The sequence below is a fragment of the Hippocampus zosterae genome, chromosome 21 (genome assembly GCF_025434085.1).
Source record: "Hippocampus zosterae strain Florida chromosome 21, ASM2543408v3, whole genome shotgun sequence".
In the NCBI taxonomy this organism is placed as follows: domain Eukaryota; kingdom Metazoa; phylum Chordata; class Actinopteri; order Syngnathiformes; family Syngnathidae; genus Hippocampus; species Hippocampus zosterae.
The window spans coordinates 9,847,297-9,861,125 of NC_067471.1; the positions used below are offsets into that span (position 1 = coordinate 9,847,297).

General features: G+C 56.9%; 1 protein-coding gene across 10 annotated transcripts in view; it reads left to right on the plus strand.

The window, feature by feature from the left end:
* Nucleotides 1-13,641, plus strand: part of celf2 (cugbp, Elav-like family member 2) — a 27,943-nt gene extending 14,302 nt beyond the window's left edge. Inside the window, exons 4-15 of one of the 10 annotated variants that reach the window (XM_052055079.1) lie at nucleotides 1,910-1,992; nucleotides 3,622-3,670; nucleotides 4,955-5,089; nucleotides 6,964-7,043; nucleotides 8,564-8,725; nucleotides 9,300-9,363; nucleotides 10,086-10,226; nucleotides 10,954-11,079; nucleotides 12,199-12,405; nucleotides 12,510-12,653; nucleotides 12,737-12,891; nucleotides 13,173-13,641. In XM_052055079.1, coding sequence (XP_051911039.1) covers nucleotides 1,910-1,992; nucleotides 3,622-3,670; nucleotides 4,955-5,089; nucleotides 6,964-7,043; nucleotides 8,564-8,725; nucleotides 9,300-9,363; nucleotides 10,086-10,226; nucleotides 10,954-11,079; nucleotides 12,199-12,405; nucleotides 12,510-12,653; nucleotides 12,737-12,864 — 1,319 coding nt within the window. In that variant the 3' untranslated portion in view covers nucleotides 12,865-12,891; nucleotides 13,173-13,641. Of the gene's footprint in view, nucleotides 1-1,909; nucleotides 1,993-3,621; nucleotides 3,671-4,954; nucleotides 5,090-5,650; nucleotides 5,762-6,963; nucleotides 7,044-8,563; nucleotides 8,726-9,299; nucleotides 9,364-10,085; nucleotides 10,227-10,950; nucleotides 11,080-12,198; nucleotides 12,406-12,509; nucleotides 12,654-12,736; nucleotides 12,892-13,172 lie in introns of those variants that run through there. The other 9 variants (XM_052055081.1, XM_052055078.1, XM_052055080.1 and 6 more) reach the window with 9 other exon arrangements.
* Nucleotides 13,642-13,829: the final 188 nt, after the last annotated feature.

The window sequence follows — 13,829 nt, forward strand, 5'->3', positions numbered from 1 at the left end:
CATGCTGGCAAATGACCAATCAGACCCCCGATGAGCGACGGCCACGGAATGAATCACGCGCATCCCGTCTATTCACACTTAATTGGGACATTTTCCACTCGATTTCTTTCCAGCTGAGCCACGGGGGTCTTTTCAAAGCGTCGTCTCTTTGCCGCGAGAGGTCTCCCGCGCCGGCCCCCTACCGAGCCCCACCGACACCGTCGCCGCCGCCACCTCCGATGACCTCGTCTATGCCATTGAAACGAGATGTTTTGCGGCCCGTTGTTGTCATCCACCGCGCGTGCTCTCGTCGGCTTCGATGGGGGCTTTTATTGGACGCGTTAGCCGCCGGGCCCCGCGAAGCCCGTCGCTTCTTTGGCCCCGTCGGCACCCGCTCACCTCCACGGAGCTCGACGCTAAAGGTCCCCGTCTCGCCGTGTTTACTTTGCGCGTCCTGAAAGGATCTCGGCGGTTCGGAGGAGGAGGAGGGGGGGGGGGGGAGAGGTCGCCGCGATGCTGCCCTCCACTTGCGCTTTGTGTCAGTAAACATTCGGCGGAGACGGGAAGTCACAGAGTTCGGCGGCGGCTCCTCATTACCGGAGACTTGCGATACGGCCCGTCTAGTTAACCCTCCTGCCACCTACCGCGTTTCCTTCCCATTTAGTCCACGCGCGCCAGTCGAATCAAAATCAATCCTCTGCCGTATAGCTTTCAGAGGCGCCTTGTTACTTAGTCCGTTTTTCTATTTTTTTTACATTCATGTATGGCGGCCCATTTAGGCGGCAAATGTTCCCTGCTTCCGTGAAGTGATTCGTGATCAATACAAGCGCTTCCTTGCGCCGCAGCGAGGACGCGCCCCCGGTCCGAGCGCTTTCCTCCAATTCCCGAGCCATCGGGCCGCGCTCGTCGCGCCGCGCAACCGCTAGCGACCTGCGACGTAGCCTCCTTCTGGAGCGCAGCCTAAAAGAATGGCCGCCTGTGTGTGTCGCTGGATTCAGAGAGGAAGCGCGCATGTGTTTGTGCTGACTGTGGTGGTCCGGGGAATTGCCTGCCCCCACTGTTAGTTTAATGCGTTTGGAGTTAATAACCAGATGAGGCGTCGGGCGAGTGAGAAATGGAGTCATTTGCTCTTTTTTTTTTTTTTCTTTTTGCATGCGCAAAGAGAAAGAATCGGATGGTGGGGGAGATGGAGAGCGAGCGAGACGAGGAGAGCCAGAGGCGTAAACACAAAGCGGCCGGCTCACGCCGTCCTCGTGTGCGCGCCCGTATTGGCGGAGGCGCACATTGTGTCGTTTATCTTAATGATGGCGCCTGCCCACATGCGGCGCACAACAAGCTTCACGTCTTCATTAGCGCGCCAGCGCACCCGGCCCGTTTAGGGGCCCGCCGAGCCCCCTTGCGGAAATCGGCGCCGATAATCGGCAAAAGTGCCAGGCGAGCGGCCTCTTAAAAAGCGGCGGCGCCTCGATTCGGAGCCGACGGCCTTCGGTGCACCAACCTGCTCCGCCCCGGACGGCTTAGCGTTAGCCATAAGCGAGGCCTTTCTTGACAGGAAAAATGCTTCCTGCGCAGCTTGGAATGAGCCGCCCCGTCGTTGGCTCCCAAACGTTAGCGCGGCCCCGCGTCCGCGTGACTGCTGACCTACATGGAATAAATGGCGCGCTCGAGACTCACGCGGCTGTCAGCGCCGCTCGCTTCGCTCATCTTAGCCCTCGCGTGCGCTTTCCGTTCTGATGCGCTCGTCGGACGCCGACGATATCCTCCCGGTGCTTGCGCCCCGTCCGCCGATGATGTTTTCAAAAGGGCTGCGTCGCACTTCGCTCTGTGAGCGTCGTCCGATCTTCGAACAAGGTGGCGTGCTCTCGGGAGGAATGGGCGCGCGAACCGACGCCCACCTGGTGACACGTGCGTGCGTGCGTGTGTGTTGCAGGCTGCTGCTTTGTGACCTTTTACACGCGGAAAGCCGCCCTGGAAGCTCAGAATGCGCTGCACAACATCAAGACCTTAACAGGGGTGAGTCTTCCGCCGCTCGTCTTGTTCTCATCTCACGCCTCCGCCAGTGTTTGGATTTGGGGCTTGAGGTGGGGGGGGGCGTTGATGTTACTCCGTGATGGCCATTTTTCCCCACTGTGTTTTTTTTCCCGGTTCTTCTCCAATTTTTTCCATTCCTAAAAAAAAAAAAAACCACGGGCGCTTGATCCTGTTTTGTAAGTGCGTTTGGGGGCGACCCGCCGCGATCCAACCCCGCGCAGCTCGCCGCCGTCTTCTGTGCGACGAGCTCGTTGGGAGATTTTCCGGCAAATGGAACGCTTTGGTTTGTGCGCAACAGATGTCCTAACGGCGGCGGGCGCCCCCGCCCCCGAAGGGATGAAGGGAAGGACGGCGGGGAACGGAGGACGCGTCCTTGCTCCCGCAGCACTTTGGCTTTGCCTTCTTTCGATGAAAGGCCTTTGATCAGCTTCCTCTCAAGGATGTTTGGAGGCCGCCGGAATGCAGGGGGGGGGGACGCGCGGCGAGCGGGGTGATGGCAACTTAGCGAGCGACTGGCAGATTTTCTTTCCTTCTTTTTTTTTTGCAAAAGAACTCGATAGGTGTGCAGGAGCTGCAGCTTGACATATTGTGACCCAAGTCATGTTTTTGTCCACCTCCACTGCGGCGCAGTGCCACGGCGGCCGCCCGCGGGCTGCCGCGTTTCCGGCGCCGATGTGGAAGGTTGTTGTTGCCCGAGGACGCGCGAGGCGGCAGAAAAGCCGACGGCGTCGCCTCCTCATCAAAATTTCATCCTCCCGTCGGCCGTTACGCGACGCGGAGAAAAGGGGGCGTGGCGGCCCTTACACGCCTGCCATTCCCACGCGCGAGTCATTAGCAAAATCAATTTGATTCGCAACACTAATTGCTGAAATGGAAGCCAAACGGGAGCAAGCACCTACCAAGAGCCCCCCCCCCCCCCAGCCTCCAATGTGTGTATGTGCAGCCATGTTCCAAGTTAGCAGTAGAAATATTGCAGCACTTTTGAAGAGATTGACGACATGATTTCTGCCGCGAATCTATTGGCCGAGGGTTTTCGTCTCGTCAGGGCGGGGCTCCGAGAGCAGAGCCGCAATGGCTGCGCTGCATGCTTCTCATTAGCCTGCCCCCCTAAGGCAGACTTGGGAACTGCCGGACGGGGAAGATGAAGAAGAGGCAGACTTGGTGTGTGAAGATGTGGGCGAGAGTGTGTGTGTGCGCAGGACAGAATTGGATGATCAAAGTCTTGTACAGCAGTATGACTGAGCCTAAGGGCGCACGCGCACCCGGATGGCGTTTGACTGTGATTGATTCGGCAGTAGATTCGGAGAATCCCTGTCATCCGTCTCGCCGCAGATCAAACGGCAAACATAATCCTCCATAAAGGAAGCGGATGCAGCGAGAATAAGAAAAGAAAAGGGGGGGGGGCGTCCCTTTCGACCCCCTCCCCGTCCATCCCTTGGGGAATTTTTTCCCGTTCAAAACATCCGGCGTGCTCGGGTCCTCGTCGGGTCACCGAAGCAAATGTGGATTCTTTTCGGGTGCGCAAACTCCGGGCCTGGTGTCCGAGTGCGACCGTGTTTTGCCCAAATGCGTTTTCATCCATCGCTGAATCTTTTTTTTCTCTTCTTGCAGATGCACCACCCCATCCAGATGAAGCCTGCGGACAGCGAGAAGTCCAACGGTGAGCGGCCGCGCGTGCACACAAAAGAAACCAAAAAAAGTCTTTTGTGGTTTTGGAAAGGAACAAAGAAATGTTTTGTTTTTTGATTGCATGAAAAATGATCCAGAAAACACCAAAAAAAAACAGTTGTAGGTGGCGACCCGAGCAGGAAAGTTGGCGCGGTGAGTTATGGAGCGCCGCGCGGTCCACGCGTATCCATCCACTTAACGATAACGACCTGGAAATAAAGCCGGCGTTAGCGTGATGAATGGCTGCCGCGGGCTCTATTAGGCCGCGCCGCGCCCGACATCGCAGCGTCCAGGCGGTTGGCAAAAAGAGAGAAAGAGCGAGCGACTGCTGTAAACCGAATGGCGCGAGGGTCCCTCACGTCGCTGCTCAAGTTGCCGCTCGGATTACCGTGAGCTCGCGATTTCACACTCTGAGCTTGGGGTTTGTTGTGAAGGAGGCCTTGTGGATTTCGCTTCCAAGCCAGCAGAAAGAAACTGAGCATTTTAGTCGCCTAAACGGGCTGTCGTCAGTCCGGTTTGTCTCCGCCAAAACACCGCGTCTCCGAGCCACCGAATGGGCTGCGGGAAATGACAAAACAAACGTTTTTGAGGAGACCGGCGGAGGGATCGGAGGACAGTTAGCTAGCTGAACGGGCTGCGGTAAGCGAAGACCGCCGCGCTACTCCGACAAACGGAAACATTCCCGCGACTTGAGCTTCTAGCGAGCTGCTGATGGCTTTCACCAGCAAAAGGGAATTTCGGAAGTTAGCCGCGGACAGAGTTTGTTGCGCTAGCACGCCAAACGAAAAGAGCTCTGAACCTCGGGCAAATTGCAGCCTAAACGGCTCGCGGCCTGAAAGACGAGGCCGGTCGCGCGCCCTTCCCCAAAGATGCGTAGCGGCCTGCGTCTCGCTCGTCACGCGATCCGCTCCGGATTCAATCAATTAGCGGCCGTCGGCGACGGCCCGCGCGCGGCGTGGCCTAGACGGGTGGGAAATGAGAGTCGGCGTAGCCGAGCGCCACTTATCTCCTTACTCCTTTTGAAAGGCACAAACAATCCGCCGAGCCGAATAAACAAGCGCGCTATTGATTTCCCCGAGCGCGGCGAAGCGCTCATGTGCTTCGCCTTGCGCCCGCCGCCGACGCTCGCCTCATTAAGAAGGAATTGGCTTTGCGGCGCACGTGCGGCCACCGACGGATGACGTCGGTGATGCGTTTGATTTTGGGGGCCGGCGCGGCGTCTCCTTCGGAAGCGCACCCGCGTGACCGCCGCTCCCTCTGTGTCCTCCCAACGCAGCGGTGGAAGACCGCAAGTTGTTCATCGGCATGGTGTCCAAGAAGTGCAACGAGAACGACATCCGGGTCATGTTCTCGGCGTTCGGCCAGATCGAGGAGTGTCGGATCCTGCGGGGCCCCGACGGGCTGAGCAGAGGTGCGTTGCGTCGCCGGCTGGCGGGAGCCGCAACAGCCCCCGGGACGGGACGTTTTGGACCTTCCCCACTCGACTCGGACCGAGACTGGCCCACGCGCGACTTTGACAGACGGACGGAATTCAGGCGACTCCTGACGACGCCGTGCCGACTTTTTTTTTCTCTCTCTCTCTCTTGAGTCACTCTTCAATTTCCTTCTCCCTCGGCCGAGTTCGGCACACGGCCAAGTCCAGTCTTGACACTTTTTAGTTGGAACGCCAAGTCATTTGGAGCGCAACAACATTTGATGAGTCAAGGTTCGTCATCACTTGACTCGACTTGTACTGTTTTTTTTTTGAGAGGGCGGGGGGCGGGGGCTGAGACTTGAGACTGACGTGTGTCCCGTTCGACGTGGACCTTGGAGTGACATCTTGGGGCTGTTGTGGCTGCTGGGAATATTTTGGCTCTCTATAGCATCTTTCCCTCTCTGCCCCGCCCCCTTTCTCCTGCCCCCCCCCCTCCCGTGCTCACTCACCCCCCTCCCCCACCACATCACTCCTCTACATGTGCTTCACCTTCCAGCCTGAACTCACTGTGGTCCCGTCGTCATCGCTCAACTTCAAATCAGCCTTTCCCCCCCCCCCCCCCTTCTCATTAGCGACGAGAAAACGTGGAGCCGCTCGAGCGCTTTCGAGGTGACAAGACGCCAAAAAGCTGAAAAGGCCTCCAGATTTGATCGCTCTCTGCTTCCATCTCTCAGTCAAAAGCTCAGACTTGCGCTTCTTGAGACTTGGCTTTTGGGGGGGGGGGGGTCTTTTGGTCTTTTGGTGACAGGGATGCAAAGTTGAATTGGCTTTGTGGGAGGTGATTTCGGGCCGGAGCTCCCTTTCAAACCCGCCGCCTGCGCTTCCCGTGTGTCCTCCTCCTCCTCCTCCTCCCCCCCCCCGTCACGCCAGCTTCAGTGTCATCCGTGTCAGCCGTGTTGTTGTTGTTGTTGTTGCTGTTGTGTGGTAACTGTGTAGCTGTTGTGGATGTTTTGCCGCCGCGTGGACTTTTTCAGCGTGCTCCACCCTCCCCCAATTCCAGAAGAAGCAGCCCGGCCGTACCCGCGTGCGCCGCCCGTAGCCGTTGGTCCTGCCGAGCTAAAGCCACCGCGGCGCCGCTCTTTTGTCCCGATCAATATTTTAGACGTGCGGGCGCTAACGCGCAGCACTTAGCCACATGGGTTTAGGCCGGCCGACAAAATGCCCCCGACCGGCTGGGCAAATAAAGCCAGCACCAAAAAGGTCCCCGCAAGTCCCGGCGCCATCGAGCCGCTCTGAAAAATGGCGAGGAGCCGTCACGCTATGAATAAAATATGGACGGGCCCGCCGGCGGGCCGAGGGAGCTCGCCTACTTTTGCTATTTTTAGGGCTGGCGAGCTCAAACAAAGAACCGACCGAAGCGGTCCCGCTGACTTTTATCACCCGTTCGCCGACCGCTGATGGCAACGGGGAGGCGGACGTCAACCCCAATGAAAACGCCCAAACGCCGCGTCCAAGCTTTCACGTCGGCTTCCTTCGTGCCCGCGGGCTTGGCGCTCCTCCGCTCGGCCGGACGGAGGGGGGAGGTGGAGTCACGCGGAAAGAGGGCGGGGCCGCGCTTGTGGCGACACCGCGCTTGCTTCCCGCTGTTGTTGCTATAGCGACCGACAACGCTCGTCGTCCCGTTCTCTGTTTTTTGGGTCTCTTGTGGGTTTTTTTACAACGACGACGTGTCCAACCCTTTTGTCTTGTTTTTGTTCTTTCTCGTCTTTCCTCCTCCTCTTCCTGCCCTTCCTCCCTCCCTCCCGCTGTCCCACCGGCCCCCCTCCTCGCCCCCCTCCCCCCCCCCCCCCCCCCCACCTCCCTCCCAACAGGATGTGCCTTTGTCACATTTTCCACCCGAGCTATGGCACAGAATGCAATCAAAGCCATGCACCAGTCTCAGACCATGGAGGTACGGTACCCTCTCGTCTCGCACTCGCCGTTTCAATGAATTTGTCTGTCCTTCGGCCCCGCGCAGGCGTACCGCTCGGCGCGCGTCCGACTCCACTTTGAATCCAATGATGGACATTCCCGAAGACTTTTTGGTTTGGTTGTTTTCTCTCCGTGGCTCTGAGCACAAAGTTCATGATGCCAAGTTGCTCCCTTTGTCTTTTTGGCCACGGCTGTCCGCGGGTGTCTTTTTGTGACTCAAATCACGGAATTCACTGTTGCTATACGTATAGATCGACGGCTTGCTGCCTTGAGGCTGCCGCACAGCGTGTGATGCTTGCGTGTGGCGGGCCCAGAGTCAATTGAAAAGCTTTCTGGCCATGATGGAAAGAGCGTCGCCATTCAGCTCGAATGCTTGTTCGCCACTCGCACTTTTTGGTGAGCAACAAGCCACTTTGGTTTGGTCAGCTGCTGCAATTTAAAAGTAATGACTTTTGCTCCCACGGACTTTTGGTAAATAGAGTCGGCTTATTGTCGTGGCTGCGTTTCAGCACGCCCGTTCATGGGTGGATGCGCGTCTTGTTTTGAGGGAGGAAAAATTGCTATTGCATGACAAGAGCTTTTCTCAGACAGTCTTTTTTTTCCTTGTTTTTCAGTCCTCCCCTCCCCCCCATTAATATATATATATTTATATATATATATATATTAGTGTGTGCATGCATGTGCGTGTATGTTGACAGGCCTGTCAGCGTCGTATCCGGCATCTCATTACAGCCTGGCATTCAGGCGCCACCTGAATGTCAGATCCAAATGAAGGCGGATGGCAAGGAGCCGATTGGCGCCGCCCCCGCGCACCCCTCGCCTGCCCTTCTGCCTTTCTGCACGCCCTCTCAAAAAAACCAAAAAAAAATCACTGGCGCAAACAAAAGCGACTTGTGCCAGTCAGAATGTTCTTGCAGACCTGTTAGTTAGTGCTCGCCGGTCATCCTGGTCGTCCGGTCGCTCTCGCCCGCATACGCACGCGCAGATGATGATGATGATGATGATGATGATGAAATAGTTGGAGAAGTGGAGAAATCTCTTTCTGGACTCGGAGATAACTGAGCCCTTGTGGAGCCCTCCGGCTTTGGAGTGGAGCTTCCTGTGTGGAGGGCCATGTGCGTGCGACCATGCGAGACATCGTTTTGCACTGTGTGTGTGTGTGCGCGCCTCAGAGAAAAAAGGGACAATCTTACAAGAAGGCCTTTTCTTTTCACCGCATGACATGATTAGATCAGATTGAATTCAAAGGGATTGTCACTGGCCCCGCTTTTGTCTGAGCATCGAGGTTGCCGGCCGCCGCATTAACGAGCGGACGCAGGTCCGCGGCGGCGTTGCATCACTTTGACTTTGAGATCAGCACCGTTTTTGAGTTGAAGATCAAGATTAGGGGCTGACTCGAGAGAGCCACGCAAATGCTTTTTTTTTTTCCCTCCACCCCTTTGAAGTGTTTCTTTTTCATGCCGCCGGTCCCCCCCGTCACCTCCCTCCTCCTCCCCGCAGGGCTGCTCGTCCCCCATCGTGGTGAAGTTTGCCGACACGCAGAAGGACAAAGAGCAGCGGCGTCTGCAGCAGCAGCTGGCCCAGCAAATGCAGCAGCTCAACAGCGCCACCACCTGGGGGAGCCTGACGGGCCTGGGCGGTCTCACCCCGCAGTACTTGGCCGTAAGGACCTCTCTTCTTGGACATTTGGCTCATAATGGGGGGGGGGGGGGAGCAAAAGATTTGCTGGCCGGCCGGCTCTTTGAATCCCACGGAAATCTTTGCCCGACGCTTTCTCGGCCACCCGCTATTCTTAGAGGCGAAGAGCTAAATTCGGCTTTTTGTTTCAGCCCAAAGGATGAGCGGTTTTAAAGGTCTTCTCGTCTTTGTTGCCATGACAACCCCCGCCGCAAAGCGTTCCCAAATTAGACATAAAGGCAACGAGCAGCGGGGGGGGGGGGGCGGAGGAGGAAAAATGAAGCGGAGTCATTTTTAGGAGCTCTCGGCGGGCCGCCGTTAAAGTCGGACTCTTTCCGCCGCTCGCTCTCATTCGTCCGTCCGTCTTTTGGCAATCGAGCCGGCGCTCGGACCGGAGCCGAAGGTTTACAACAAGGCACTCTCACGCACTCCGAAAGGAAGCTGCCTTTTTGGAACGTAGCCATCGTTAGCTCGCCAAACACACTCGCTGGCGCTCGCTGCTCAATACTCAAATTGAATCTTGGCTCTCTTTCTCATTTGGGTTTGTCTTTGTGCACAGTTGCTGCAGCAGGCGACTTCCTCCGGCAACCTGGGCGCCTTCAGCGGGATCCAGCAGATGGCGGGTGAGTCCACCCAGGGTCCGGCGACCGTCGCGCCGCGGCGTTTTGGGGGGAAGAGGGGGAGGAGCAATGAAGGCGAGGCACGCTGGCGTCCATGCGCCAGTTAAGCGCTCTTTGGTCTCAGGAGTCTCTGAGCAAGCGTCCCCGTTCCGGAACGCGTCTCTGTCGGGGAATTCTGCCACCGTGGCCTGCAATCAGTTGGCCTCCCCCGCAAGTCTTTGGACCGACTGACTGGCCTCGTCCCGAAAGCTTTGGCACCCCCGGCCGGGACTCTGTCAGCCGTTTCTCTTCGCTCGTGGAATTCTTTGACATTTGTTGCCCTCGGACTGATGAGTGGTGAGGTCAAAGGTCACACAAGTACACGGGCCATTCGCTGCTCACATTTGGACGCATCCGGAATCTGTTGTTGATTTTTATTTCCACTTACGGTCCCGGCTTGCGTGCGCCTTTTTGTCGAGGGCCGCTCACTGCAGAGTCGGTGGCATCCCGGCGCCGTTCCGGCGGCCTTGCGGCACCTGGGCGTGCCTTCCCGTTGTGCGTGTGAGTGTGCGCGCCTGTCCTTTGTGTTGCCATGGAGCGGTATATACGGCGCCACGTATATACGAGCCATCCACCGACTCGCGCGTCGTCCGGGCGACGGCGGCGGCAAGGCGCCTTGCCCGCTGGACGGCCGCGCCGGCTAACCGGACTTGACCGAAGACTGTGTGGCTCGCCTCTCTCTGCAGGTATGAGTGCGCTGCAGTTACAGAACTTGGCCACTTTGGCGGCGGCGGCGGCAGCGGCGGCGGCCCAAAACTCCGCCAGCCCGTCCACCGCCAACGCCCTGTCCTCCGGCGCCGCCTCCCTGGGAGCGCTGGCCAGCCCAGGTAACGCCGCAGCTCTCGCCGAGCCCGGCGGGAGGCGCCGTCCTCGCCATCGTTCACCGACATTGCCACCGAATGCCACCGATCACCCGTCAGCCATTCGTGTGACACCCCCTTGTCCCTCCATCCGTGCGTGCGTGAGTCCGCTTGTGTTTGCTCACCTTCTTTGGGCTTTTGTGGGTCCGCTTCGTTTGGGCCACTTCGACGGCCTCTCGGCTGCGTTGTTGGCCTGCTGTTTGCTGTGGTTACCCAAAATGCATCTTGACAATCTTTTGTGTTACGTAACGAAATCGAGGTTGCAGTATTTACAGAACAAACTTACAGAAATTATATGTGTATTGTGGATGCAAAAAATGGGAAATTTAGATTTTAGACGATTTTCTTGTTCTTCTTGGTGGAAGTCCTTATCTCACTACCGCCACCCGCTGGCCGCCGGCGGGCGCACCGGCCTGCATGGAATTACCAGTCCATCATCACCTCATGCGCTTGGGGCCGTTCCCGCTCAGAGAGCATTTGTTGTTCTTATTGTATTTGTCGTGCTCTTGTTTTATTTTTGGGGGGAGGGGTGGGGGCGGGTGGTAGGTTGTTGTCGTTACTCGCCCAACTTTTCCCGTTTTGCGGCAACGTGGACTCGCTGTCGGCTTTGGGTTTTTTTGCCGGCCGCGTTCGGCATCGCGTTCCTCATGCTGACGGCGTCCGCTCTCTTGCTCTTCCTGTGTGTGCCCAGCAGGGGGCGCCCCGGCCGGCTCCGGCGCAGGCGCCATGAGCTCGCTGACGTCGTTGGGCACCCTGCAGGGACTGGCGGGCGCCACCGTCGGCCTGAACAACATTAACGCGCTAGCAGGTAGCGTCAACAGTGAGTATTGGTGGTGCCATCTGCCCCGCGCTCCACCACGGAGAGGGGCCGTACTTTAATACCCAAATGAATCTGCCCGCCTTAAAACCTCGACGCAGGCCTTTGAAAATGAACCGCAGGCGGTGAGTCAACTGCTGCATTAATGACTAAAACCCCCTGACGGGAAGTATACATGTTGTTGTTGTTTTTCCACGAGAGGCCGCTGATGTAAATCTGCACTGACCCCTCCCCCCCTGTTTTCTGGGGTCTTCATCGGCTCTTGTGACAGGCAAGATTCCACCACATCATTCCCCGCTGACCTTTAGCGCATCCGCTGTAGTAATCCCAACACCCACACACACAGATACAAAACCTTCAACTGGGGGGGTCTTAAGCACCCCCCGTAACTCGTCCTCATTTAAACGCATCTAAACCTTAATTGAATTGCAAAGGTCAGCGGTGCAATTATCCCAGAATAAATGAGTGACCTATAATCCCGAGTGCTGCGGTGATCATTTATTTGCTCGTGTCTGACGGCGAGACGACAGGACGCGGCGCCCCCCCCCCCCCCCCCCCCCCCCCCAGACAAGTTGCACTGTGTGGTGAAAAGAAGCCGTGACATACCACTAATGAGCGCGGGGTGACTCCACTTCTGTCACCGCCCCCCCTCACCCCACAGCCGCAGGCACCACGTGCTGAGTGACCTCAAACCTTCCCCCCCTCCCTCGCCGCAGGCTGGCAAATAACAGCAAGCGGTCGATGGGACAAAAAAAAAGCAATGAAAGGACTCAATTAACTTCAAGCAGCTTTGGATTTCAAACAACATTGGAGCATTGTCGATGGAGTTCCACTTAAGTCCTGTAGGTGTCAGACTTGCAAATCCTCCACAAACTTCAGAGAACCGCTTTCAGCAACAAAGAAGAAATGAGCAGCCATTTTCCCCCACATTGAACGCAACCGCCACAACATTTCGGAGCGTCGCGGGCGACAGTTTGCGGTTCGGCCGTCACGCCGATGTGATGTTTGTGCGTCGCGGGCGTGAGAAAAGATTGTCAAAAAGGACGCGGTTGAGCTAACGAGTAAGCGCACTCTCCTCTCTTTATTGTTGGCTTTGACGTAAAGTTGCTCAAATGCTCTCAGGTATGGCGGCGCTTAACGGCGGCCTGGGCGGCGGCGGGCTGGCCAACGGGGCGGCGGCGGCCGCGGCGGCGGCGGCGGCGGCCGGCACCATGGACGCGCTGACGCAGGCCTACTCAGGGATCCAGCAGTACGCCGCCGCCGCCCTGCCCACGCTCTACGGCCAGTCGCTGCTCCAGCAGCAGGGCGCCGCCGGCAGCCAGAAGGAAGGTACGCCCAAGCTCACTCGCCGACGCCCGTGTTCGCCTCTGTTGAGTTGCCGTGACGACGGCGGCCCGCCGTGTCCCCCCCCCCCATCCGACACCACCCCGCAGGTCCCGAAGGCGCCAACCTTTTCATCTACCACCTGCCGCAGGAGTTTGGCGACCAGGACATCCTGCAGATGTTCATGCCTTTCGGGAACGTGGTCTCGGCCAAAGTCTTCATCGACAAACAGACCAACCTCAGCAAGTGCTTTGGTAAAGGCCTGCCTGTCAAATGGCTCCCGTACGGCCGGCGAAAACAAACGGCGACGCCAGCCCCTTTTTGCGCCGCTTTTCAGGCTTCGTGAGCTACGACAATCCGGTGTCGGCGCAGGCGGCCATCCAGGCCATGAACGGCTTCCAGATCGGCATGAAGCGGCTGAAGGTGCAGCTCAAGCGCTCCAAGAACGACAGCAAACCGTACTGATGTTGGCGCCGCCGCGGCCCCGCTCGGGTAAGTGCCGCTACGCGCGTGGCGGCAAAGCTGAAATCGGTTGTTGATTTGAAATCTTCCTTTGGCCCGATCGATGTGAAAGAACGACGGATGCGCAAAGTGTCACGTCGGCGAGGAAAGCCAAAAATGCGGAATAAGCTAGCACCTAGCCGCGAAACTGTGACTGTGCCGCCCGCTTTTATTTTGAAGGTCTGGCTTTTGACGCAATGCCTACAACAAGAAAATTGATGGCGGGGTTGTGCGTAACGCTCCTGTTGTTGTGCTCTCTTTGCCTCTTTCAGAACGTCATCTCTAGGCCGCCCCTTCCCCGAGAAGAAAACCCCACAAATGTACTCATTCACCACGCCGCCAGACAAAAACAAGGACCAAGGGTCTCAAGGTTGGTGATTTTTCTCACCTGAGCTGAGCCAAGCTCCCCGCCTATGCTGACGCCTACTGAACTGTTTCTTTGGATTTTCACCTTTTTTTTCTTCTTTTTTTTAATTTGTTTTTTTGCATGTGACCTCATGTGGATGTTTTGGTGAGGTGATGACCGCAATTCAATGTGAACGGAACACAAAAGCTGCACTCATTCGTACGAAAAAAAAACATTTATTTTATTTGTCTTCTTGTTTTGTTTTGGGGGGGGAGGTGCATTGGTTTTGTTTAGTTTTTTATTGTCCCCTAGCGTCTCTTCCTCTTTTTCTTCCTTTGCGTGACTTTTGACCAAAAAAAAAAAACACAAAAACAAAAACCAAAAAAAGAAATAAATACCCCATCCTGGCGGGAAAAAGGGGGGCGCCCACGCACGCGTGGCCCAGCTTAAGACTACTTCCGCACAGTTTGGACTCTGAAGCTCTTTTTACATTTTTCAGGCCGTGTAAAGTTTTTGATAAAGAGTTTCTCATTAAAGTCTATATAGAGAACCACTTTTTGTAGAGTAGTTTCAAAGGGAACAA